We start from the raw sequence: 27,206 nt of genomic DNA, 5'->3' as shown, positions 1-27,206 counted from the left end.
AGTGTTTGAGTACTGCTGCTTTGGTGTTGCTTTCTACTGTAATTAACAATCATTAAAGGTACTGGGGTTTTTCTTGCTGTTGTTTTTAATTTCATCATCCTGCTTTGGTTCTACTCTAGTTTTGTGCCAGGTTGAACTCCACTCACTCACTGGCTTTAGGGCATGTCAGCACTGTGCAGTAGAATTGCCTACCCAGACCCCATTTACCAGAGACAGAGCCAGCTCTGGAAGTGGAGAATGAGATTGGAGGTGGGAGAAAAAACTCAATGCTCAATGGCATTTCAACTTCTATACCTGGAATTGTCACTGAAGTGTCTCTCTTTAATGGCTGTACACAGCCCAAACTTGCTCTCTGGCAGCCTGCTTCCACAGCCCCTCGAGCAACTAGTTCTGAAAGAGCACAGCATTCCCAACAACACACGACACAAGCTTGTGCTTTGGGCACCTTAGAAATAACGTGGGAATAAACCAGACGCAAGGCAGGACTGAAGCTGGCACTTTGCGTTCATCCCTTAGGAACTGGAACGAACCCTGCCATGCTGCGCTGCAGCAGAGAGGCACTTTGCAGTAGTTAGAGAAAGGAAGTTTAATCATCACTTCCGACCCCTAACCAGCTCTTTTCTTGTTTCCCAGTCCTCAGCTGCTTTCCATTTAGTCAGCTCCACCTCCACAAAGGGAGCAGAAGGCAAACTGAAAAGAATTCCAGCTGAAGAAGGGGCTGCCACCATTATCATAGCTGAAGGTGATAACAAGAACAGAACATAGTGTCTCTTTAGAAACATGAACATCGTTTCATCGTTCATGAACATGAACGTGAACATCGTGTTATTGTTCCATGCGATCAATGATGCAGCAGCATACTCTATTATAGTCAGTCGTTCTTCTTTTAAAAAGAAACAATTAAATGGACTTCCTCTCTTTTTCCCAGCACTTGGTCACTCTTCCACACAACTCCACTATTCCAAATCCTGTTACAACCGTACTCTGTGAGAACGGTCCTTACAGTTAACACACAAGTGTTCACAAAAGTGCTGTCCAATTTCACTAAGAGCAAGCCAGGGTGCATAACACAGAGCCAGGAGAAAACTGTAGGAAAGGTGGTATAGCCTTACAGAAACATGTACAACATGAAGCTAAAGTGCACAGCAAGGAAGCAGTTTAGTATTTGGTGGTAATTCCAGTGGGAATACATTTTTTAGCCTTTCAGCTATGTAGGATGGTTATAGAGTTAAAAAACAAATAGATCCAAACCACACTTGAAGGGAGTTATTTCTCTCTTCTCCCTCAAAATAAAAAGAGACCTGCAGTCCTTGCTGAAGACTTTACATGGACTTATCAAAGCTGACTCATGTCAGTCTACCACAATTTGGCACTCAGAGCAGTTCCATTCAGAAGTGGAAGGGCTCAGTGCCCGCTGGCAGCCGAGCGGGATGCAGTTTCCATGGCACTCGAACACTCGGTAGCTTCAGAGCTGCCACAGTGTTAGCACCGGTGTAGGGACCAAAGGAGAGGAAGCAGCAGGTGGATCTTTGAATAAGTGCATGCAAAGGGAAAAACAGCTTTAGGGTGAATATCGTGCCTAGTAAACATGCTATGCACGGATCCCCTGTATGTTCTATTTTATCACTCTGGCTACAAGAAAAGCAGAGAGACAGTAACCCTTGATAGATATCAGTAGCATATGTGCACACACAGATCTAAGCCCACTGCTCTCTCTCCATGACTTTACCCTCTAGCACTGGTACAGATGTCTCTATCAGTTTGTCAGAGCATCCTGCCAGCCAGAATCTGGCTGAGAAAATACCATCATTGAGCCTTCTCTAAGTAACACACGAAGTCCGATCATTTGACTCATACCATACAAAGTCATTTCAGTTAATAGAGCACAGCAGCTCATAACAGTGCATTTACCTGCTCCACATACACCTGCTCCCCCAAGTTTCAAACACTCTTGCCACCTCCTGTTTCAGTTTCTAACATAAATCAGTAGGAAAGCAGTGAGTATATAACACACCATTAGCAAAGAAATTAGTATGAAGCAGAATTAGCAAACCTAGAGGATTTTTCAAACAAGATGAAAGTACACAGCAGAAGGACAAGGTAAAACACTTGGGACTGGCAGCTCCATTTGGAAGAACGAACATCTTAGCAACAAAGTAAAGCCGGGACTGTGACAGAAGAAGAGAAGGATACACTAGGAGGCTTAAGATACTCTTTAGGCTGCAGTGGCCCCTGACTATAAAATGCAAGGTGCTAAGCTGCTGTTGAATGATATATCTATCCCCAGACAGGATTTACATGTTTTCCACTTTGCCACTCACTAATATTTGCTGTGCAGCCAGAAGAGCTCAGCAGAAATCTAGGCTGAGATTCGTGTCTCTTGTTAAACATTACATTGTTCTGCAGATGGGAGAACCTAAGAGCAAGCCATAGGCCTCCCAGCTCTCCACACTGCAGGAGCATACTGCATTTTTGTCCAGTTTCTGGTGCTTCTCACCAGTGTGTCCTTCTGTGAGCACCATACACATCTCAGAGTCCAACACTGCTGCCCTCCAACACAGCTACACAGAGCAGTCGGGTGGATCTCTGAGCACACTGTGGTTACATTGCCGATTCAGCAGAATTCAACTACAATAACCAGGTAAAAAGTCATTTTGGGGACCTGGTAATTAAAAGGGAAAGAAAAACCAGAACACAACAAACCACAAATTATGTGGACAGGAAATAATATCACCATTTCCCCTGTGCTGGAAGGATCATAGAATCACAGAATCAACTAGATTGGAAAAGACCTTTAAGATCATCAAGTCCAATCATTACCTCACCAAGACCACCACTAAACCATGTCACTGAGGGCCTCATCACTCATTTGCCTTTCTAACAAATCGAAAAGTGCTTCAGGTCTACTCATAAGACCTTCCCTCCATATGATTGAAAATAGCCTTGCTGATAGAAATAAAGAAAATCATTGCTCAACATCTGGGAGCTCAGTTTATGGTGTCTAACGAATCAGGATGGCGTTAAATAGCTAGACAACAGAAAATAAATTACAAAGTACCTACAGCTAAACTCCTGGGTACCCAAGTTGTTCTAAAGAGTACCATTTCTCACACCTGAAAAACAGTTTTTAAGCTCTTGGATTCCTCTTTATATCTCTAAAATCAGCCGTTCAGCCTACTCATAAGTGTTGCAGAAATATGACACTGCACTAGTTACAACATTGAAGTGATAAATGTGAATAACCGCAGTTATATTTTCTCATTTAACCAAAAACTTGTGACACAGTTTAAGTATGTCCTCACTTGAGACAAATACTATGAGAACTCATGAAGCCACCCACTGTATTATCTTGTAACTGATCTCAGTGTAAACAAGTGTATTTAAATATAGAATATACCTGTCCTCATGCAGAAGATAACACTGTGAAAGAAAATCATAGTCAGGGTGATTCTGATAAGACAAGGACAACAGGAAAATGCTTGGAAGAACACGAGTCTAAGACATTATGTTAAATGATTACAAAATACCCGTTCTGAATTTCTGCTGTAAAAAGCATTAAGTGCAAAATGTCAGGAGGTCAGAAACCCATTTGTCCTTGCAAAGCTTAACTGCCTCCCTGCATCAGCTGAAGAATTACCCTTGAAATTTCCAACGTAGAGCTTTTCCTCTACAAGAGAACCAGGCAACGTTGGCCCATGCTCTCTACAGAAGGCCCAGACCTTTGAACTACCAGAAGCATTTAATCAGCTAACACAAACACGCTCAGGCTTGCTCCTGGATACAGCCCAGTACCCCTGCATGCAATAGTGTAACTTTTATCATTTCATTAGGAAAAAAATCTTCACTGTGATGGGGGACACACACTGGCACAGGTTGCCCAGAGAAGATGTGGCTGCCCCATCCCTGGCACTGTTCAAGGCCAGGTTGGACACAGGGGCTTGGAGCAACCTGCTCTAGTGGAAGGTGCCCTGCCTGTGGCAGGGGGCTGGAACTGGGTGAGCTTTAAGGTCCCTTCCAACTCAAACCATTCTGGGATTCTACGATTCTATGAAATGCTTTATATCCCCAGTAACCCTACAAAGATGTAGCACAAAAAGAGATACTACACCTTGCAGTGGTATAGTATTACAAGCAGGAGTAACTCCAGAGGTAACAAAGCTTAGATTGAAGTTGAATTTGACCTTCACTGCAATGTGGAGTTACAATGAGATAACAATGGGATTGAGGTGATTAGCTATAAACAGAAATAAACCTTCCACATCAAGTATACAACTGCAAACACAGCAATGCCCTGCTCAGCAAGCTCAGGCTGTTAAATAAATGTAATAGTGAGGGGGATAGCTATTAACCTGAGTTTTTATTTGTAAGATTTTATTTCTCTCCCTTGTATCATACTTAAAACTCTAATCTTACAGACCATTCAGAGTGGCATGAACACCAAGCTCTTCCCAAAGCAGGAGTACTGTTACTTGAGATATAATCAAGACCTTGGAATTGAATTACAGACACTGATACTATATCTCTTCTCTGGTCAAATACTCTGCACTGTGTTTTAACATCAGATGTAGCGCTTTACATGCACTCACCCCAGAATGATTTTCATTCCTGGGACCCAGTAAGTCCTTAATGCTGCAACTAAGACGTAATCCTTGCCCCTGTACAAGGAGTAACCTATTCTTTTCACTATCATGATTTGTCTGGTGTAGTTGTCTGCCTGAACAGCAAATCAGAGGATTTCACAGCAGCAGTGAATCTGCTGAGCACCATCAGGCCCATTGGATCTTTAGACATCCATTGCTGTTACATATATATATTAAATTACAAACCTCTTACATCTCTTTTTTTAGAAACAAGTTTTGTGTAAGCATTAAGTTTAAAGTCAGAGCTTATAAGGAACTTAGCAAAAACATGATGGGAATGGGATGCCAGGGGAATAGATGATTCTCTCCTCTGAAATGCATAATTAGCTTTTGGTTAAGTGTGCAATTAACATTAAAATTTACAATCAAATATGATGATGTTCTAATTTTACCTTCTTTAAGTGAAAAAAATAATCTTAGTTACCAGATTAGTGCACAGTAACATCCTGTTATGTGAGTGACAATGGATACAAATAGCTTTTAAAAACACTGCATATATGCCTTCTGGACAGCTACACAGCTTAGGTTTTAATGTGGGTTAGACTTTTTCTGGTTAGTAATGGTGAATGCCATTCAGCATAATTAGCAGTTGTCATATTCCTGTTCGTAAAGATCCTTCCCACAAAAACACCCTCTTGGCACCCTCTTCCCAGCTGTGCCTGAAAGCTGTAACGTGTGGTTCAGACATCCACTACAGCTAATCACAAACCCCTCCAGGTTTCAGTTCAGCCATGGGAACATTTTATTAATGGGAAAGAAAAAGCTGCACTTATCCTAGCAGTTTAAACCTGAGAAGCAGCTCCTTAAAAGAAAAATCATACTGCACTTTAAATATACTGTCTCCACCTGAACATCACATCTCTTTGCCTTTTAACCTGAAGTTAAATTTAACCTCTATTTGCCTTTAAAAAAGGGGGTTGAAAGTATTTCAACTGTAACATCAGCTGCCAAACTCTGCATTTAGTTATGCTCATTATAATCAAATGTATGCTTATGTGTAGTATGTGCAACAAAAATAAGACTCCACTGTGTAGGATGCTGCACAAAAGTATAACAGAAGTGTAACGAAATTCCTCACACAAAGCATGTATTGTATGATGTGCAAAGTGTTGTGGCATGCAGATGGTTTGGGTTAAACACTGACAGTGATTATCTACCAGCAATTTTGTGTTACTAGCCAAAAAGTTCACAGAATTAACCTAAACTGGGCCAACATGAAGGACCAGAGTTTGCTCCTCAGGCAGTTAACGTGAACGCTATGTAGCTCAAGCATTTTGCTGTTATTATTACTTACCACCAATAGACACACAAACACACAGGAAGGAGGAAAGAGAGAAAGAAATCTCACGTTGCTCCCACCTAAAACCCAAATCACTTTTATTCATTCACCCTTCTTCCACCCGGGTGCGGACGAAGTGGCCTTCTGTAGCTGCTAGGCAACCTGAACACTGCATTGAGTGTTAACCGTGTGCATTTGCTAAAAATATAATAATGTTACCTTTGGGATTTATTTATAATAAAAAACCATGCCTAGCTGAAAATACAATAGCTTTCCTTCAGTAATCAGTAATTAGTAATTCCAGGAATATAAAATTGTTGGTCAAGAAAGAAATAATCAACATGTATAGGCCAAATGCAGAGAGATATTATAAACTGTCTCCTTACAAATATATTTAAGTATTATTACAGATGACAGTGGGATAAAAGAGTTCTAATCCAAAAATTACATTTATGTCCCTATTAGAATATCTACACAATAAGTGAATATATTTACATAAGTAATGTGTAAATTACCAAACTTCATCCAACTACAAAATGAACTTTCTCAGTAAAGGTCATTTATTCTATTTACCATACCCAAACAAGACTGAAAATACTTGAAATTAAAACAGTTAACTAATCTTGGAGCTCTTTAAAGAAAAAATACAACTATAAAACATTATTTTACATGAACCCTCTCCAGACCATTTTCCCATTTTGTTTTATCATTCTAAAACCACCATGAATATCTTTGCCATGCTCCATTTCTCTCAAACTCAAGAGATACTGAAGTCTTTTCAAAGCAGATCATTTCCAGGCTGCAAGGTCACTAGCACACCTAATTGGACTCTTATTAAAATATCAGTGTGTGTGATTGAGGCGCTAATGTCAAAGCAAGAGGCCCACAACCTCAAATTGAAATGAAGGAGAACTCTTTTTTGATCATTACATTTGACAGCTTGTCAAATCCTGATTCACAAACCAGACTTCCTCAAACTCAGCACAAGCACAATAGCTAGATCTCTAGCTTAAAAACACTCATCAATTTCTATTGGAGATATTAATCACACGACAGGCCAGAAAGACATTTACTGACACAATGACGTGCTGGTAGTCTTTACATGCAGCCACTTGGTAGTTGAAGCAGTGTGAGTTTTTCCTAAGAAAACCCAAGGAGCTTTTTGCAGCCGGGGTCCTACACCCAAATATTCTGCTTTTTTGTTCAACAAAAGCAAATAGAAAGCCTCACAGATCTCTCTGGATCATAATACAGCAGTAGTAAGTTCCTCCCCACCCTGAGATTGTAGGACACAAAAGAAGGTTATTTGTGCACAGCTTTAGCACCTCCAGTGTGCCACAGCTGCATACACTTAAGAGCTCCACAAGCACCTATGAACTGAAAAAGACCTGGCTTCATGGAGCAGAGAACACTAGAAGTTCCTAGAAGTGCTTCTCTATGGATTTTATAAAGACATTTGAAGTGGTTAATTTAAACACTTGTACATTCCCCTTCATCACTTAGTTTCACATTAGTTTAATATTCAACCTGATTCAGGTAAGACTTAACATCAAGCTTAGGGAGAACATAATTAAAGGAACCAAAAAGTCAATGTAACCAGGAAGTTTTAAGTCAAAGCAAAGTGTTCAACAGAGCCGCAGGGTCCCACACTCACAGAAACTCCATAGCAGCTGGAAATCAGACTTAAAAGTAATTGGAAGACAGGTTGGTAACAAAACTCTTGTTCCTACACACAGGAACACACAGTTTTGATATGCTAATTGCTCCCACTCCTACTACATGTACCTCCAAAGAATACATTGACATTACAAGTTTAGTCTCATGATAGGCAGGAGGTAAACAAGTTCAAATCCTGTGGGGTTTATGGACGTACACACTTCATGTTTTTGTTAAGGTCCTTAAATCATGACTCACATCAGGGATCCTTGCAAGGAGCACAGAAAGAGAGACAAAAAGAACACCAATCACTCTGGAAAATGGCAAACTTCTACATGAACCTTTCATTGAATGCAAATTTTAAATCATAAAGTGTTGACGGTAACTCCAGTATTACAGCTCCTATAGATAGCACCTGCCAAGGAATCCACCTGACATCTCTTTTCATAAGAAGTTTAAGGCTATTACAGCCTTTTTCCCCAAAAAGCCTTCAAACATTTAATTAAAATTATTGCTTAGTTCATTTTAATCTCAGTATCTTTGCAAAAAACCCAACTATTTCATGGTGTTTTCTGCCTTGCTTTTAATCACCTCACTAGAAAATGTCACGTTCCAAGATTAAGAAAGACAAACTGGAAATCATCTTTAGTTGCTTACTTATGAGGCCTGAAGTACAAATATCTTTTATCACGTAAACCTTCAATTAAATCAACCAGTTTTATGTCAGATTACCTGTATTTGTTTCAATGCCAAAATTCTGCAACATAAAAAGGATCTTTGATTAAATGTTTTGTTGTATCTGGCAACACAGATCTGAAATGAATCATAGTTGCAGTAAAAAAAAAGTTCCTAATTTTAGATTCTCGCTGATTTATTGTGACTATTCAAGAGCATCACAATAAATTAATACAAAAAATTAATACTATACTATTACATTTCCATGCAATAATTAGAGATTAATTATATATCAAGTGTATCTAGACCAGTTAGAAGACTATGCTCTCAGCTGGGGCTAAGAAGTATAGAAATGCTTCTATAGTATGGATAGAAATGCTCTACAGTTTCAACTCATCCTCAAGACTGAACCTTAAGCTTAACCTGCGGGAGAAACCACTAAGTAGGCAGCAACTCTGAGTTAGTAAGCCCACTCCTTTGAAATTGTTTAAGAAAATACTAGCCTCATATCTTCTCTTTGAGATCTTTTTATGCAAAATAGAAGAAAAGAATCTCCATAACTGGAATTCCAGCTGGATCCCCATGATACTTTAAAACAGCAAACTGAGAATAGGTTTTTTAAACACAGTGAGTAATTTACAGAGACACAGAGTTTAAGCATCATCAGAATAAATTGCATTTTCACTGCAGGGTTTAAATCATTTGCCAATAAGTAGAATAAAAAAAACCCACTTGCTTTCCATAAGAAGGAACATCAAGAGCTACTGACAATTGCTTGGCCTTGGTCTGCCACTCTGCAGCTCAGGAATGTTCTTTTTGTTGAAACTAGGTTGGGATGCTGTCATCAAAAAGGCTGAAAGAGTTCCATGCCAGGGTGTTTGAGTGGAGGGAGCCTTCAGCTTACCTGCACAAGTTCTCTTCCCATTTGATTTACCAAGAAGTCACGTCAGCAGAGATGGTTTGAAGCATACCTCTGCCTTCTCCCTGAGGAACCTTGGATGGATGGAGTGTGCTGGCTTGGCTCTACTGAGCAGGTAGAGGAGTTGCAACTATCTGATTCGAACAACATAAGCTGATAGTAGAAGCCACGTGTAGAGTTCACTCACCAAGTGCTCACTATATTTCTTTGCCTACTAGTGCTCACTCAGAAAGCGCTACTGAAGTGCTTTACGTTTGTTGCAGTTTAAAAGTACACTGACTCCTGAGAATGTAGAGCAGCTGCCTAAGACCAGATCAGGAAGCCCATCAGTTGAGCAAGACAGCAACACAAAGAGAACTTACTCAGCTATACTGCAGGGAAACAAATGATACAGCCACACAAAACGTGAACAATCAAAACCTATATTAATCCAAAAATCTCCTTCCAAACAAGCTATTATTTACCATCATATCTTTGCTAGGATTAATATACACACTGTCACTTACCCAGATCTGCAGCTTCACCCGCTTGTCATTCCTATAAACTGTTTTCACTTTGAAGTCAATTCCTACTGTGCTAACAAAGGCTGGTGTGAAAGTGTCATCGGCGTATCTGAAGAGGAAGGATGTTTTACCCACGCTGCTGTTGCCAATGATGAGGAGCTTGAACATGTAATCAAAATTTTGATCTGAAGTGTCTTTCTGCCTGTATCTGGCATCTGTTACTGAAGCCATCTAAGAAAATGACAAACATTGAAAAAGAACAGATTTAAGAGCAGCTCAGCATTTGTTTTCCTTAACTGTGTACCATATGTTTAGCTTCTCCCTCTTCTTTTCAATATCATAACCACTATGTCTGCTGAATAAAGAGGAACACTCCTTGAAATCTTCTTTTAAATCCTGGTTTTAAATTTCTATTATCCACTTGTTCTGGTAAGATTTCCCAACCCAAGAAAGAAACCTGTTGCATTGCTTTGTGTTTAAAAGAACAGGCAGTAGACTGCTCAAATACTAGTGGGGAAACAGCATTCTTTACTCCTGTGGCAGGGTGCCACTTCTGTTGCTCAAACAAATTGGAGTACTGGAACCAAGAACTAAAATCTTTGACAGAGCATCCAACTACGCAACCCAGTAAGCAGCCTCCAAGGCAGGTAAACTTAAAAAATTCCTTTTATGACTACTAGGGAACAATCTGTCTTTTGAGCACAGGCACCACCACTGTTTTATCCTTAGGAAAGTTGTGTCCTCAACATTTACAGAAGGAAAAAAAGCAAGCAAAGGGAGAAGATGAAACACCAAGAATTTCAGCTGAAAACTTTGAACCCATCTAACACCTGCCTACTCTCAAGACTGCACTTAAACAGTATCTGCATAAAACATGAGGGCTCAGTGAGCTGCAGGCAGTTTTCGGAACAGGCAAATTATCCCTTTTTACTATGGGGACATGAGAGTTGGGGATGTTAGTGGGGTCGGGAGGGGGGAAGATGCAGCCTCAGAGATCTCTGCTCCTCTTGTGACCCCAAATTGCATTCAGAAATCAAAACTCTGTGGAATCTGCAGTATCGAGACATGTGGAACCCAATGAGCAGCCCTGGATGCTTTAATGTATGCAGCTTAGACACTCTGTGGGAGAAGGCAAAGCCTGACTTCTCATCTTTGTACAGAGCAGAAGATAACTACACAGACCAAATGACTATTGAGGGTCGAAAAAGGAAACTTTACATTTTAACAGATATACCACACTTTTAATCTCCAATGCTGTTTCAGAATCTGCCCCACATCAAACAAGCAAAGGTCTTGGCTCCTCATAATCAGTCATGAGGCTGACAAATTGCAGCAATGACAGCACAGGTCTGATTAGCAGCTACTCATTCAAACTAGATACATCCTATTTGTGTGCAGTGTCAGAAAGCACTGAGTGGAGACCAAAGCCTCTTCTTTCCCTGGCAACTAAACAAAGAAGTTAATTTTCCCCTCAACTCGTTCATGGGCACCTTTGGGACAAAACTCCCACCAATATCTACTCCTGAAGTGCCCAAACACTTTCCGTCTCAGCAAGTCTCACCTGCACACGGGACTTCACTCACCCACTGAAAACAAACTGAACAGCTCAAAACTCATAGTAGTTAAACAGCTCTAAACCAAAATGCTGTCCAAAGGCAGTTTAAATAGGAATGCCAATTTGACTTAAATTCCCAGCAAAGGGAAAACAAACCAAAGCCAACCCAGTTTAACCTTCAGTAAAGTATGCACAATGGTTTATCTGTGATTAAACACATGCAGCTTTCTCACACAGAAGAAGGCTGGAGCAGCAGACACGTTGCTCGCAGCTTGTATTAACAAGGACAGCTTCTGAAGAACTTTATGAGTAGCTCAATAGGCAACAGCTCCGCTGACAGCAGTAAAATCTTCCCACGAGTGATTCCATGGGATACAACACATTTCTGATCCACACTCCTGTGAACTTGAGCTGCTATTCAGTAGGACTACAGTCCTTGAAAACACTCTGGAAAACACAAGCACAGGCTTGCTTCTCACCGGTGTATCAGAAAAGGGCTCTTTCACCCATGTTTTGTGGTTCATAACAGGAATTTCTGAAGTGAAGAATTTAACATCCAATTGACTTCCACACACGCTCAGGCCAATGCACTCACTGCCTCAGCTGAAACGTTGGACATCTCGGCTGCAAAAATTATGAATCCAGATGATGAGTTTGATCTGTAACATCCCCAAGCTAGAAGACAGTAAGAAGTTATCTAGATGAGTATGTGTAAGAGTGTCCTCTTCATACACATATATAACTTCCACAAATGCCACTGGGAACATGCACTTGCTGAAGAAGAAATAAAGAATAATAATAAAAAATCTCTACTTCTCCATTCCACTCACAGAGGCTTGAAAACCAGAGATGCCCCCATCACTTGAATGAAGCCTGGCCATTTAAAGATTCAGAGGCAGACCTTTCACAAAGAAGTATTTCACTAATCACACCGGAATCAATATCTTCTTTCTACCCCTGCCTTTGCAGAGTCCATCCAGACACTCCAAGCTGATCTTTTAAATGAAACACTGCTGCTTCTATTAACCCCTCTAGATTGCTATAATCAAGAGTGTACCTGGCTATGAACATGACTTTCAGATGTCAGTTAAAAAAGCAATTGCAGAACATGGCCAGCTCGAGCAGCTTTGTTAGAAGCACAATGCAGAAAATAAGATCAAGTGATACTTGCAAAGAACGGGGCTGTTGTCATAGAAGCACAACACTCGCTGCCCTGTGCGTGCCACCGCGCTGTGCTTGGAGATGCTGCAGGTCAGCTCCTTGAATCATTAGAGGCAGCATCAGAGCATAGAAACGGCAAAGGAAATTCCATGCCCTTGCTTAAATTTGACTTTTCCCTTTCCCCTTCTCTGGTCAATAGAGGGAAACTGAAAGGACTTCAGCACTAATTACTGATTACTCCCCCGAGTGCAGCTCATTACTGAAGCTGTACTCCACCAGCATTTGAGCTGAAAGCACTCGCAGGGCTGCCTCTGAATGTGTGCTTGAATCCTGAAGTCAGGAACTAGCAGACCTTTCTCTCAGTTCTCCTCCCCTCCCTTCTTCCTCACTTGTTGTCCTAAGTGACTCGCTCTCCAGGTGACCCCTGGTTACACCAGTCCGAAGGACCACACAGAGAACAGAGATCCCAGTTATAAATAAATCCTCCTACAACTTCTCCTGTTTTGCATGTTTTTAAAGTGGGTTCAGCTCCTGATCCAGCAGAGCTGAGGGGACCGAGCAGTGGGAAGCGATAGCAGTTGCTATGCTACTGAGAGAAAGGTCCACAAAATCACATCTCCTGCAGGCCCTTGGGACCTGATGCAGATTCAGCAGCAGAGAGAAAAGGTGACAATGTGCCAGCGTCAGGCAGCTTCTGTCCACCTCATCACGACAGCTCTGGCAGCCATCGTTTCCAGGGGATTTTATTCCCTCCTTGGTGAAAGGATGGCAGTGTAACCCCCTGCTCTGTGGGTACACAGCTACATGCACTCTTTGCCAGCATGACTCCAAATACAGCAGCGCCTCTGCTTTATTACTAGGACATGCAGACTATTTAGGGGTTTGTTGCAGAATCAGAGAATCATAGAATAGTTTGGGTTGGAAGGGACCTTAAAGTTCATGCAGTTCCAGCCCTCTGCCACGGGCAGGGACACCTTCCACTAGAGCAGGTTGCTCCAAGCCCCTGTGTCCAACCTGGCCTTGAACACTGCCAGGGATGGGGCAGCCACAGCTTCTCTGGGCACCCTGTGCCAGTGCCTCAGCACCCTCACAGGGAAGAATTTATTCCTAAGAGCTAATCTCAGTCTCCCCTCTGGCAGGTTAAAGGCATTGCCCCTTGTCCTATCCCTACAGGCCCTTGTCCAAAGCCCCTCTCCAGATTTCTTGTTGGCCTCTTTAGGCACTGGAGCTGCTCTAAGGTCTTCCCTTAAGGAGCCTTCTCTTCTCCAGGCTGACCCAGCCCAGCTCTCTCAGCCTGGCTCCAGAGCAGAGCTGCTCCAGCCCTCACAGCACCTTGTGGCCTCCTTTGGACTCACTTGAGCAGGTTCACATCCCTCTTGTGTTGAGGATCCCAGAGCTGGCACACAGGGTACGAAAGAGATGCTCGTGACTGTTTCCATTTTGATTGCCTTGGAATACTCCTCAAAAAAATACCTACACAGAAAAAGATTTAGCTACACTACAGAAAATCCATTACACAGGAGAATAAAAAGCTGCCAATCAGACTGTCCTTGAGAGCACTTCAGCAGGAGACCTTGCTTCACTTAGTTCTTTGCCAGGGTAGCTCACTTCTTTGTAGCTAAGAGCATACTAATATTAACAACCTGATTTCTCCATATGCTTCAGTGACGGGAAGAAGGTCTCAAACACATCCACTTCCAACTAGTTTTGCTAGAATAGGCACTTATGTAGCTATGAGATACCTTATTATTTCCCGACTGAGGAAAAAGCCTGCAGTGGAAGCTTGTCTTATTACAGTGAAACCGCTTAGGAGGACGATGTTACAGATGCTCTACAGCAATAAAATCTTAGTCAGAGCTTATTAGCCACCAAAGAACACATTCCTCAGTCAGGGTGGCTCTTCTACCTTCAATTTCTATTTTGTTTTAATGAAACTTAAAATAAAAAGAAGCCTACCACCCTAAGACACCTCCATGGCAAACCAGCATTCAGTAGTCACTGCAATGTGTCAGAGATGACTTCACATAGCTGTGCTCTTTAATTTGTGACCAACATCATGCTGAAGAATCAAATTTTTTTGCTGTGTGACACATTGCTCTTACAAATCACTAGAAGTAGTCACTGCTGCCCCTGTTCTGCAGCATTTACTGCCTACAGCCAACTTCAGCGAAGAGCGGTACATGAACTGTCTAAAGCTGATGGTGTTGGCTAGAAGTCAGCTCGTATAGGTCACCGTCCATTTATTTCCAGAAACATATAAACAAGGTTGACATCCAAGTGTTGGCAGCCCTTATGGCTTTGGCTACAAACTAACGGAAGGCTGCTGTTCTCTATCCTCTTACAGACAAGAAACAGGAAATCTGATCATTACCTTAGAAGATAAGGCGCCTCTGTATTAGTAACTGCATGGCTCTGCTCACAGACATGGCCATTTCCACATCCCATTCCCTCTCGCGACATTGCAAGGAAGAAAAGTGAATTTGGAAATGAGTTTCCTTATCTGCTGACCTCAGTTAACTGTGAAATTCAGTCACACTGGTAGAGCTTATACTTCCAACTATGTACACCTAGACACACCTGCATTTCCAACTTGTTAAGAACCTATGTATTCTGTATATTACATGTTCTGTGCATTTCTAATAGTAAAAACATCTTTTAATATTTGTCACCACTTTATTTTTAAAGCCAAAAATGAAGTTTACAATGTGTTTTGTATTACATAGGACCAGTGGCAATTGAAATGTAACTGTAACTGTTTCACCACCATCCACTAGCACACGTGTTTCTCTTCTTAGGCAGCTGAGAAGATGGGGATGAAACCACCCCTATATATTTCTAAGAGTCAAAGATCTTATGACAGCGTTACTCCAGGCTGGGTCCAGCTCATTTTGTATGTGTTCAGCAGCTGAGCTTCTGCTGTTTCTCCTGCCATGCTACTTTACTGCCTTACAGAGCTATCAGCGTTAAATCATTCCTTTATTTCAGAATCCAAACTTCTTTTTTCTCATTTCTATTTTACTGTTCCTGAGTTCCACTGCTCGAGATCAGCCAACAGAGAAAGAAGGTAATGACTAGACGGAATGACTGGTACCAGCAGGCAGCGAGAGAAGGAGCAGAGCCACAAACACAGCTGTACCTGTTAGACTCCTGGTTATCCATAAGCATTGAGGAGTATGGAAGGAAGAAAAGAGATTACTAGATACACTCATTTAGTAAAAGCAGAAATAACGAGGCTAAATAAAGGTAGAAGTTTAAAACAAAACAAAACACATACTGCTAAAGTCATTACATTGTGCTACAGACAAACAGATCACACACGTGCCAAGGCTCTTACAGAAGCATAGCACAGCAGCACTGCAGACAGCTCTGAAGATACTAAAAGACTGTGGCAACTATGATGTAAGTTGTGGTAGGGAAGAAACAAAGAAGTAGCTAAACCAAAAGATTTCTTAATCTCTAATATTTACAGCTTACTGGTAAACAATGAGAGCTATTACTGACATGCTGCATAACTTCCTTTCAAAAGAGTTAATTCCTTGTTGGAGGGTTCCCCGAAAACATCTTAAAAAGTGCATCTCCATTAAAAATATCCCAGTTCACAAATCACACATTTATGTCAATTTTCTATTACAGAAACTCACTCCTTTATGTGCTCTGTCATCAGTAAAGTTTTTTGTTTGTTTTCTTTTTCAGGAATTAAATCCTAAATCAGATTCCTGAATTTTTTACAGCCAATGTATGCTGTCCTAAGAGTAAAGCTCATAAAGGAAATAAAGCCGTGACCTAAAGGAGTCTTACACAAATGCTGTACTAAAAGAGAGATTTATCAGAAGCAGAAAACACAGTACAAGCAATTAACATAACTGCCAAGAAGTATTGCAAGCAAGCAATAGTTACCAATTGAGATCTATAATCCATGAGACAGATGGAGGCTTTGCTGTGAGTATATGAATCAAGAGAGTGGTCACGCTGTTGTACCTGTGATGTAGAAGCAAAAGGATTACAATGTTTATGATAAAGATGTGCAATGAGAATATCATGCAAGAGACTAATGGGAGGCAGGTTAGACTTTGAACACACTGCTGTGTCAAGGTCTGAGCTTCTTTCACTGAAGGTAGAGCCCTGTACAAAGTATACAAAGAACAGAAACAGTGCTTGAGTTAGTGACAGGTACTAAGACAACAGCAGATACTTGGAGCCATCAGTTTAAAATTTATTAAAGGGAAACTATTTAGATTAATCTCAAATAAAAGTTCCAGGTAAATCCTACCTGGCATCGTGACATGTTTCCTGCAGAAAGGCAGCAAAGTAGATGGAACCAAGGAGCGGCTGAAGTGCATCTGTACATCAGTGTTTTGCACAAAGCTTGGGTCAGAGTCTACTGTGCTGCAAAGGCAAACCGCAAAAGGATGTGGAAATGTCTGCAACTTACAGCACATCCATACAAAAATAACTGCCTTAGAGTAATAGTTTTCCCAGATTTAGAGCAGCAAAACATAACAGAATTTAGTCCTCTTTTCCATGGCTAATATAATCTGAAAGCCAACTTTGTCTTGGGTGCATTTCCTCTCTAGCAAAGAAAGGCACACCACCATTTGTCACCTTGACTTACATGATTGTGCCTTGTGGAGACCGTCAAAGCACATGGACAAACTCAGATGTTATGTAAATAACAAGCTGCAGACACCTATTTCAGATCACAATTGACAACCACCTCACTCGGCCACAAGACAGCACCTTGCTCTTGCCCAAAGTAGTGCACATTTTGCAGTATCAGTTACGGTTCCTCTTGTCCTCACCCCTGACTGCTGCAACAGTTGTTCCTGTGGCAGCCCCTGGCTTGTACTTCAGTACTGTCCAGAACTTGAGTCCAGAACTTCTGTCCTCCAAATAACTTAATTGATAGATCTAGAACAAAACTCAACAGTGTAAACAGAAAGAAAACGGATCCTATATTTATTAGTTAAGAATGTGAGCCCCTCATCTTGACAGCAAACACTAAAACTGGAGTCTTTGCATTTTGATGCTTGTAACGGATTTGGTCCAGAATTCACATGCTACAAGTGAGTTCAATATATGCATGACAAGTGCAGAATAAAAACCTCTAATCAATGTAGGTAGCTACTTATTATTACTATTAGCTATTCAGATTTGGGAACACAGGCTTTAAAAAGTCTTCTAGGAACTTGGTGGGTGTGGAATTGAAGTCAAGAACCTGTGGATATCATGCTTTTCCCATCAACTCTCTGACTTTACAACTACATTTGGTTAGGCTGGGACTGCAGTTAGAAAGATTTCCTCGAGACAAACATCTCTCTGTGTCTTGAAGCCATGCCTCTCCCATTTCCTGTCTAATGTTCAACATCCTAAAAGTCCATTTTAGAGCCACAACAAAACTCTCAGGAAGGAGGAATTAGTCACTCTGATCTTACAATGGCAAAAAATGCAAAGAAATAAAAAATCACACTTTTTTACTCTCTTCTATGGGTGTTTTCATTGCAGTTCTTTTATCATCACATAGTTCCATGCCTGTTGGCAAACATAGTGGTCCAGAAAAATATTTAACAGTACAAAGATCTCCCCTTCTAAAGGGGAGCTACTAAGTCCAGCTCTGTTTTCTCCCAAAAGATGCATGGAAGAAGAGATCTACATCCTCCTTATGCCCTAAAGAGCGGAAGCAGAGCTTTCCACAGTTCCCTGAATGTTCGATTGAGTTTGAGAACCCCAAGAGCCAGCCAGTTTCTAGACCTATAGAACTGCTAGCTGAGGCTGACCCTGAATCCTGTCTCCAGAGAACAGCGAGACCTGAAGAGGTTGATTGCTATTACAAAACTCACTGTCACTAAAGCCCTCGCTTTCTGTCGCAAACACGGCAGCAAAGGCCAAGATAACAGACTTAAATCCCTTTCTCATCGCTCTCCAGCCTCACAGTTCTGCCTCAGCTTCTCTGAGAACTAACTGGCAATACTGAAATACTTCTGAGTATCGACACTGAAGTAATAGTGACATAAAAGCACTCAGAGCAACACACAAGATTAGTCTAGATCTGCTATAAGGTATGTGTAACCCCCTGCTGATCCTTCCCCAGCCACGCAAGCAGCTCTGGTCTGCGTTGGGATACAGCCCTCCACAAAGAAAGCTGTGATCATGCTCTCTCACGGTGGTGGCAGGTAAGGCAAGTTCAGGTACATGAGGGAACTCATACTGTCTGGAGCTAGGGTCAAACCACACGCAGATTCAGCTAGACACCCCTCCACCAGTGTGCAGGAGACAGAGTTACAACCCTGCATCTCCAGGTCTAAAATCTTTCATTTATCATTAAAAACAAGCTGTTGTCCTCACCAGATCAGATGACTGGAGACTGGTGTGGTCTGTAAACCTCTGCAGTGCAGAAGTAGTTAAATTTGCTGCTTTTTGTCCCCCTCCTCAAAGCAGAAAACCTGTCATGAGCAAGTTAATTCATTTTGCTGTGCTGTGATGTTCTCCATGCTGCAAAGCCACCGGCTGAACAGTATAAGAACAACCACCTTCACAATTCCCATGTGTTAATCAGCTAATACTTCCAAATACAAGTCTTACTGCTTACGTCAAAGATCAAGTACCACCATGCCACAATAAGCTAAGCACGCATTTGCAAGAGCTCACTAAGTAACAGTGAACCTCAAGCACAAGATCTAGTTTCACAGCAAGAAGCACACCTGAAACTACCAGTTCATGACATTTCTGTGCTAGCCTTTGAGAACTGCCTCAGAAAAGAATACTTCTTCAGGCTGCGCTAGTAACAGAACAGATATGGGTATACTGGGGAGGGTTAAGTGGATGCGAGGGCCCTTCGCTGGTACCATGAGCTGCCAGCACAATGCAAGACCCTGAAATGTGTTGCTGTGACCTGCTTGTTTTGATCTGCAATTGCATCAGATCACATGAAAATGAGTAGGAAAAACTGTCTGAACTACTACACCAGCCAGCTAACATGACAATCACAACAAGCAATGCTAATGAATACTACATGTGTTGCTTTGCTACACATGGATGTAGCAAGAACCACTAAGCTACTAAAGCCTAAAGCTAGTAAGTCTTCTCAATTTGATACCAAAAACATATCAGATCTGCAAAGAAGGCAGCACCGTTTTGTCAAAACTGCGAAGGGAACTTGATTTAAAGATTGGTTCATTTGCCTCTCTTCTGACTTACACTACAAATTGTCCTGATAAAAGAGTCCTGAAGGCAGTGACCACATCAAGGTCTCCCTGAATGCAAATACAACCATTTTCAGGACAGCAAGCACAAATAACAGGAAATAAAAGCTTTTCTTACATACATACACTTACATCCAGCAGCATACGGATTTGATCTTGTACCCACTATGATCCAACACCAGTGCTTCCGTGATCTAGGTTCATATTCAAATACACAGATCAAGACTAAAGTTCCACTGACATTTTAACCTTGGGAGAGCACAGAAGGGAAAAAAAACCCACCTAAAAGAGGAGGTTTATTTGAACCCAGAGCTAATCCAGGCTGCAATGAAGCCCCACAAACTGTTATTAGCACAATTGAGAGCACAGTACTGGGTCAGGAGTGAGCAATAGGAACAAAGCAGGAGAGGTTGAAACTAGATTTGCCACCACCAAGGAAGCACACAGAGACATGAAACACACTTCGGAGGCCACAGTCTTACATTGTCTCAGGCCAAGGGAAAACCCAGGTTGAGATTAACACCCACACCCTCTATATTTTGGTCAGGTTAGTCTTAATTCAGGTTAGATCAACCTGATGCGCTGCACACACGCACCGCTGCTCCTGCTGTAAGACAGAATGGACAGCGTGGAGACAGCACCTGAGGAGGCAAAAAGGTGGAAATGCTCGTGCCAGGGTTAGGGACATTGCGTGCATCCCACAGCAAAACGTTACCATGCACATTGGGTGACACTGCCTTGCTGCTGGCAAGCACAGAGAAAACAGTGCGTGGTCTGAAAACATATGGCAAGAAGGCACAGTATACACCGGAGAAACTGGAGTTTGTACTTGTAATGGACTGAACGAGAACGATCGATCCGTTCGGCTTTGTGTGTGGGTCAGCGTGGATGCGGCTCTGCGGTGGTTGTGCAGCCGCAGGTCCATCGCCGACAGACAGCAGCCACCGCAGCGGCGGAACCCCGCGTGTCCTGATGCCCGTCGTGCTTCGCACTGCTGCAGCACCCCGAGCGGACAACAGCCTCCCAGGGCGACGGAGCTGACACCGGCTGGGAAGGTCCCGGTCTCCAGGCTCGCCCCGCTCAGGTTAAAGACACAGCTGCACCGTGCCGGCTGTCACACGTTTATTTAGGGATGTAACCGCTGTACCTCCTCCTCATAGCTCTCGGGGCTCTGCCTTCCACACACGCCTCAGAGGCACAGAGCACCCGTCCCGCCCTGCCCGCCGCCGCGGGACGACCCGTCGGGGCCGAGGAGGGCGGGAAGAGTTTTTGGCCCCCCGGCGGGAACGCTGAGGCGAGGCGAGGCGCGCTTCCCTCACCGTTACTTTCGACGGGGAAGGCAGCGCCCCGACGGCGCGCACCGCGGCGGAGGAACCCGCACCCCTCCGCGGGGCCGCGGCTCTTACCTGAGGCGGAGGAGCGGCAGCGCCGGGAAGCGCCGAGCCGAGCCGAGCCGTGCGGGTCCCGCGGCCGCTGCTCGCGTGGCGGGAGCCGCCCCCCGCCAGCACCTGGGGCGGCCCCGGAGGCGGAGCCGCGGCGGGGCGGAGGCGGTGGCCGGCTGCGAGCGCCGGGGCCGGAGCGCGGGAGCCCCGGCGGGGCTGAGGGGAGGCCCTGCCCGGCCCAGCTCCGCTCCGCTCTGCGGCCGCCGCCGGGCAGTGCCCTCCAGGAGACCCGGCAGGTGTGCGCCCTCCGCTCCCGCCCCGTGCTCCGCGCCCGGGGATGTGAATTACCTCAGGGGTTCTGGAGCCCCGGTAGCAGGGAACGACGCTCCGGTACGTGAAGGGGCCGATAAGAAGGGCATGTAGTGACAGGGCGAGGGGGATTGGGCATTAGAAAGAAGTTCTTCCCTGTGAGGGTGCTGAGGCGCTGGCACAGGGTGCCCAGAGAAGCTGTGGCTGCCCCATCCCTGGCAGTGTTCAAGGCCAGGTTGGACACAGGGGCTTGGAGCAACCTGCTCTAGTGGAAGGTGTCCCTGCCCATGGCAGGGGATTGGAACTGGATGAGCTTTAAGGTCCCTTCCAACACAAACCAGTCTGGGATTCTACGATCTCTCCTGTGATTGTTCCTAAACGCACTCCCTGCCTATATGTTGTATAACACTGTCGTGCTTCAACCTTTTTATCCAGCTTCTCCATTTTATCCCACCAGGGCTACCTGCCAGGCGGCCCAGGGGACAGTTCTACCCATCATGGGAGTGATTTTCTACCCTCATTTAGAAAAACAATGTTGATTTGCCATCAAAAGGCCAACTAAAATCACTGTCCTATAAGCCATGCCCTGATTTAGCCCTTAAGCGAGATGTTTACCTCCATCTGCTGACTGATGCTCCATTGCGACAGCCCTATAAAGCACAAACACAGAGGTCAAGTAAGGGCAGATATCTACACCTTGGATGCAAAGGGTGTGTTATGACTTAGGCTCACTTGTGCATCTGCTTAGTGATCAACTGATTTAGCATCCCATGATGAGAGCGGTTGGAAGTAGATGATCTCAAGGTCCTTTTCAACCCCAACTGTTCTATGATTCTGTGATCACAGCCACAAGTGCAGAGCCACTCTTCAGCCCAATTGCCAAAGGCTTTTCCAGATTTCCTGCCATCCCTGCAATACCGGTGCTTATACACAAAACTTTTCTCAACAGAAAGAAGAAAGGATGCACAACTGTAATTGGGAGACAGGGGAATGTGTAGTGATTCTTTCTGTCTATCATGTTGGTCAGCCATGTATCTGTGCTTTATGGAGTGAATAGCTTGGTGTCCTAGTGCCCTTCCCTTCCGGGATTCAACGTTGTGTGGTTCTGAGTTGCTTGCACAACTTCTAGTGCAGGAGGTCTGTGTTGTTTTAGGTTTACAAATGAGAGAACAGAAGAGCACTCCCACAAGCCCAGGGAGGTGGCAGGGAAAAGCAGATGTTATGCTTTCTTTTGTTTTCCAACATGTGGATCTACCTCACTCTCTCACAGCAACCATGCTAACGCACTTATCAAGCACAACATGCGTGCTCTACTCCTCTCCCAGCATTTCTAACCCAAGATGCTGCATCCTCACACGGTGTGATTGATCTAAGGAAACAACTTCAATCTTTTCGGTTCCCTCTTTTCTAAAACCAGTGTTTTGTTTATTGATTTATTTACTAAAGCAAGAGCAGCACCAAAGCTCTTAAATCAAGAATGATGGTAGTGATAATACCAATTACCCTGAGTCTAAAAGACTCATTGTCTAAGCTCATGATAAGCACTGGGCATATATAGATGATATTGTATCCCAAAGAAGCAGCTTGCACACAGAGCAGTGGTTTCAGCTCGTTACCAGCTGTTGTCCAGGGAAGTTAGGCTGAAAACATGCCAACAGCAAGGAGAAAACAAATCCTCCTTATTTGAACAGGTAGCGCTCACCCAGGCGCTTCTTCACTTCTGTATGGAATAAACAGCATGAATGCCCCATGCTGTGGCCCCAGTGTGCAAATTTCATTCTCTTTGATAAGGCTAATACACCAAATCCTTCACAAATGGGATTGTGAGAACTGTTCATAATATTAGAAACTGCACAATAAAGTGACATCCAAATTGGACTGTGCTGCCAATGCAGGTTCTTTTATGCACAGCAGGTTATGTGTCCTGAAACACACTCAGAAAGGGGGGAGAACATCTGCAGTTCTTAACAATTAATATTTCTACAACACATGCACCTAGACTATGCTGTACATGTGCAAAATGGTCCAAAAAGGAGTATATACCAACAATCTGTAACCAGCAACCAGTTAACTACAGCCTGAGCCTAATTCAGACTGGGCTGTCTTGCTCTTTCAGCCCTGCCCCAGCTTGTCTCATTGCTCTGATGGGTCTTCACTCCGTGGCTTGGAGTGGCAGCAATAGGATCATGCCCCTTTGAGAAGAGGGAACTCTAGGAAGTTGTCTCCCCTTCATCCCCCACATCACGCAGGGACACAAGGGATGGAGGAGGAGTCACCTGTGTTGGTCGGGGGAAAGCAGGACACAGGAGCACCTCAGACACGCTTCACTGTTTTCACAGCACCGATCTACCTGGTGATTCCATGCCCAGGATGTACCCTCCCTGCTCCCGCACCTTGATTTGATGAGCTGTTCTGCCCCGTCCTGGGACAAGTGCCAGCACGGGGTGGTGTGTAACAGCCTCTGGATGTTCTGAGCCAGAACCTGGAACGCTGTGAGCACAGGTCAGACAGTCCCTGCTCCCAGTGTAGTTATGAACAGAGAAGCTTGGGGTCTCTTCCTTGACTTTTTCAGTCCCTAATCAAAGGAGGAGCCTACTGTAGATGGAGCCACTACAGAATTGTGCCATGACATTTGTCACAGCCTGGAGGGGATCACGCAAGCCTTCGACCCTGTCCCCACTGCTTGTGTCAGGCCACAGGAGCGGGCTGGCAGCTGTCAGTGGAGATTCCTCCTCCTGGGTCATGCTGACGTGGTGGCACCAGGCTGGTGCTGGCGCTGCAAGAGTGAATCACCACCTCTGGTAGGAGTGGTGCTTCCCGGACAATGGCATGTCTGGGAACTGTGTGCAGCCACTCCTTACGCTAGGCAAACTTTGACAGGAAAAGCAAACCGACTTTATTTGCCTAAACTGCTGAACAAATCGGCACCCGATTCATGGAGGAGGAAAGGGGGAACAATGTGCCAAATAGTTCTGAGACAAAGTGACTTTTTACTGTTTTGACAGACCTGCATCATTGTTTCCTGGTTCCCTCCATGCAGCAAGCTCCCCTGTCCAGTTAGCCCCAAAGACAACTTACAGTGGTCTGGAAATGGGGTGCAACCTTTTAGATAAGCTTCATCCTTTGGTTCTGCTTTCTTTTGAGATGAGCATGAACTTGCAGTGAAGTTCCCCTCCTCATCCCACTCTGTAGAGAGTTTCGCTTGGTGTAATTCTACCTTTATCACTTTCGGCATCTCCATCCTCAGGCCTCAAGTTTTGATCCACCATTGTCAAGGAATAGCCTTGGAGTGGTTCTCCTGGTTGGGCAAACCCAATCAGGCATAGAACTGACTCAGCTGCAAATAAATATCACAGCATAATGCAAATGCAAATGCCTCTCCTCTTGCCAAAAGTTAAGGAAAGTTTCATCACCTCCAAGGATATGACCTTGGAAGCACATTCATTCAGCTTCAATAGTACCTCACTCCAGAGCTATTCATTACACAAGCTGTGAGAACAATGAATGGAGCTCATTAGCAGCTTGATACAGGCTGACAAAGAGCCATGGGGACAAAAGTGTGTTTGAAGTAGCTGACTCCTAAACTCAGCATGCCAGCATGATGGACAGGACTCTCTGGCCATGCTGGTGCTCTTGGTTGCTGCATCTTTGTTCCCTGCTGCTAAGCACAGCAAAGGAGAGGTTTCCTGAGTCTCTTGCTGAACACTTCCTTAAAGCCTGTTCAGCCCCAAGTGCGCAAAGCAACCTCTGCTCCAGATGGCTAGCTGCAATCCACTCACTCTTTAATTAACTTTGGGTTGTTTTTTTTCTCCCCTCTGTAGGTTATTTCTGGGGAAAAAGGAGCTCACAGCATGTTTGTTTACATCAGATTGATTTGGCCTGGCAGTCCCCTGGGTCTATACTAAGAATTTGGAAGTGTCTTTGGGTTTTGCTATCACTGGAAAAGGAGTAGAAGCTGAGAAGCCAATGGGGTTTTCTAGGAAGTATCTAAGGAAGTTATGTAAGCATGCAGGCTTACTGTGAGCCATATGCAGATGGACAGCACATGAAACAAAGCTGATGGGGCAAACTAATCTGAGGCCTTAGTCACTGTGAACAGTTGAGCTGCTGCAGTGTGTAATTAACTGTAAGCACAACAACAACAAACGCTGACCTGTAAACAGCTCCTCTAAACCCTGTGGAGTTGCTTGTGTGCATGAGGTTACACAACATACATAAAAGAAGTTCTTCCCTGTGAGGGTGCTGAGGCGCTGGCACAGGGTGCCCAGAGAAGCTGTGGCTGCCCCATCCCTGGCAGTGTTCAAGGCCAGGTTGGACACAGGGGCTTGGAGCAACCTGCTCTAGTGGAAGGTGTCCCTGCCCATGGCAGGGGTTGGAACTGGATGAGCTTTAAGGTCCCTTCCAACCCAAACCAGTCTGGGATTCTGTGATTCTATGAAGTAGAAGCCTGGAAGGCACAAAGTGCTGAAGGAGAGGGGATGCATGAAAGAGGAGGTGAAGGAGAGCAATTTTTAATCAGGATGGTCTTACATGTAAGGATGAAGCACATTTCCCACATCTGTCACTCTCTAGATTAAGAACTTCTTCACAATTACTTTGAGGCCATGTTGCTTCTGCCATCTGAGCATGTTCCAAAGAAAGGCACAGATGAGGTGCCTCTCACAGGCTGTAATTTCACTGCAGAGATAAGACAAGGGCAGAGCTGCTGCAGAAGTGTGTCTGGGAGCTGCATCCTGCTAGTTTGCATCAGAGATTGTTTCTTTAATTATTATCTCCCTGCTGAACAAGCAGGGTCCTCCCCCTGGTGGCGAGTAAAGAAGATGATTTTTACTTGCCAAATACAGGCTATTATGTGAAATGGGGAGCATCAGACAGGACCTGTCTTTTATTAGGTCAACTGATACAGCTGGGGATAAAAAGACAAGTTTGCAAAACACAAATCCTTTCCAGGGCTTACACGGCATTACTTCGAAGGCTGATACAACTTGAGAATAGTTTCTGAGTGCAATTTTGTTCATTTATTAGACAACTTGTAAGAGAAGCAAAGAATAAAACCTGTGCAGGGTAATTGTAATGTGCAATAATCCCATTATTTCCACTGAGTTTTTGTCTTTTAGTGCCCAACTGAGTTTTGGTGTCTACAATCCCTTAAAGGCAGGCTGGTGTGGAAAGTAAAATTCATAACGCTACTGACGAGTAAAAATGGGCTCAGTAGACAAGTTGGGTTTATTGTACACAATGATTTCCCCAAGTGAAGTCTTCAGACAGCTCTTCAACAATTATCTGTACAAAATGGTCTGCGTTTGTTACTGGAAATTATAGCAAATGCTTTTTGGACAGGATTTTTTTCCCTTTAGATGGCTAGTTTGGTGATGTGGAGAGCAGGAGGTGTGGTTTATTTGGGCTTTACTCAGGGTTTTGACACCATTTCCCACAGACAAACTGATGAAGGACAAACTAAATAAATAGGTGGTAGTGGGGGTGAACTGGCAGAACCACTGGGCTGAAAGGGGCTCATCGCTCACCAGTGGGGTACCCATGGGGATGATACTTTAACATCTTCATTAACAACCTGCATGAGCAGAGTCCCCTCTCAGCAAACTGGCAGATGATACAAAACTGGGCAGCGTAGTTGATAACCAGACGTTGTGCTGCCATTCAGAAGGACCTCAACAGGCTGCAGGAATGGGCAGAGAGGGTTGTCAGGAAGCTCAAGAAAGGGAAATGCAAAGTCCTTCACCTGGGGAGGAATAACCTGTGCACCAGTACAGGCTGGGGGTTGACAGTCCAAAAAGCACCCTTGGAGAGGAGGATGTGCGAGTCCAGGTGGAGAACAAGTTCACTATAAGCCAGCAATGCGCCCTTGTGGCAAAAGCGGCCAACAGCATCCTGGGCTGCATTAGGAAAAGCGTTACCAGCAGGTCAAGA

General features: G+C 43.9%; 1 protein-coding gene across 1 annotated transcript in view; it reads right to left on the bottom strand.

Moving 5' to 3' along the window:
• The window catches only part of RAB3B (RAB3B, member RAS oncogene family), a gene marked incomplete at its 5' end in the record, with an annotated part of 54,820 nt that extends 38,514 nt beyond the window's left edge, over positions 1–16,306 (bottom strand). The window contains 2 exons of the mRNA XM_080623352.1: positions 9,676–9,903; positions 16,286–16,306. Of these exons, the coding sequence (XP_080479478.1) occupies positions 9,676–9,903; positions 16,286–16,306 (249 nt within the window). The remainder of the gene's footprint in view (positions 1–9,675; positions 9,904–16,285) is intronic.
• Positions 16,307–27,206: the final 10,900 nt, after the last annotated feature.

The sequence above is a fragment of the Psittacula echo genome (genome assembly GCF_963264785.1).
Source record: "Psittacula echo genome assembly, chromosome: 7".
Lineage (NCBI taxonomy): Eukaryota > Metazoa > Chordata > Aves > Psittaciformes > Psittacidae > Psittacula > Psittacula echo.
Note: the sequence above shows the minus strand (reverse complement) of the source record. Positions and strands in the feature narration are given on the sequence as shown.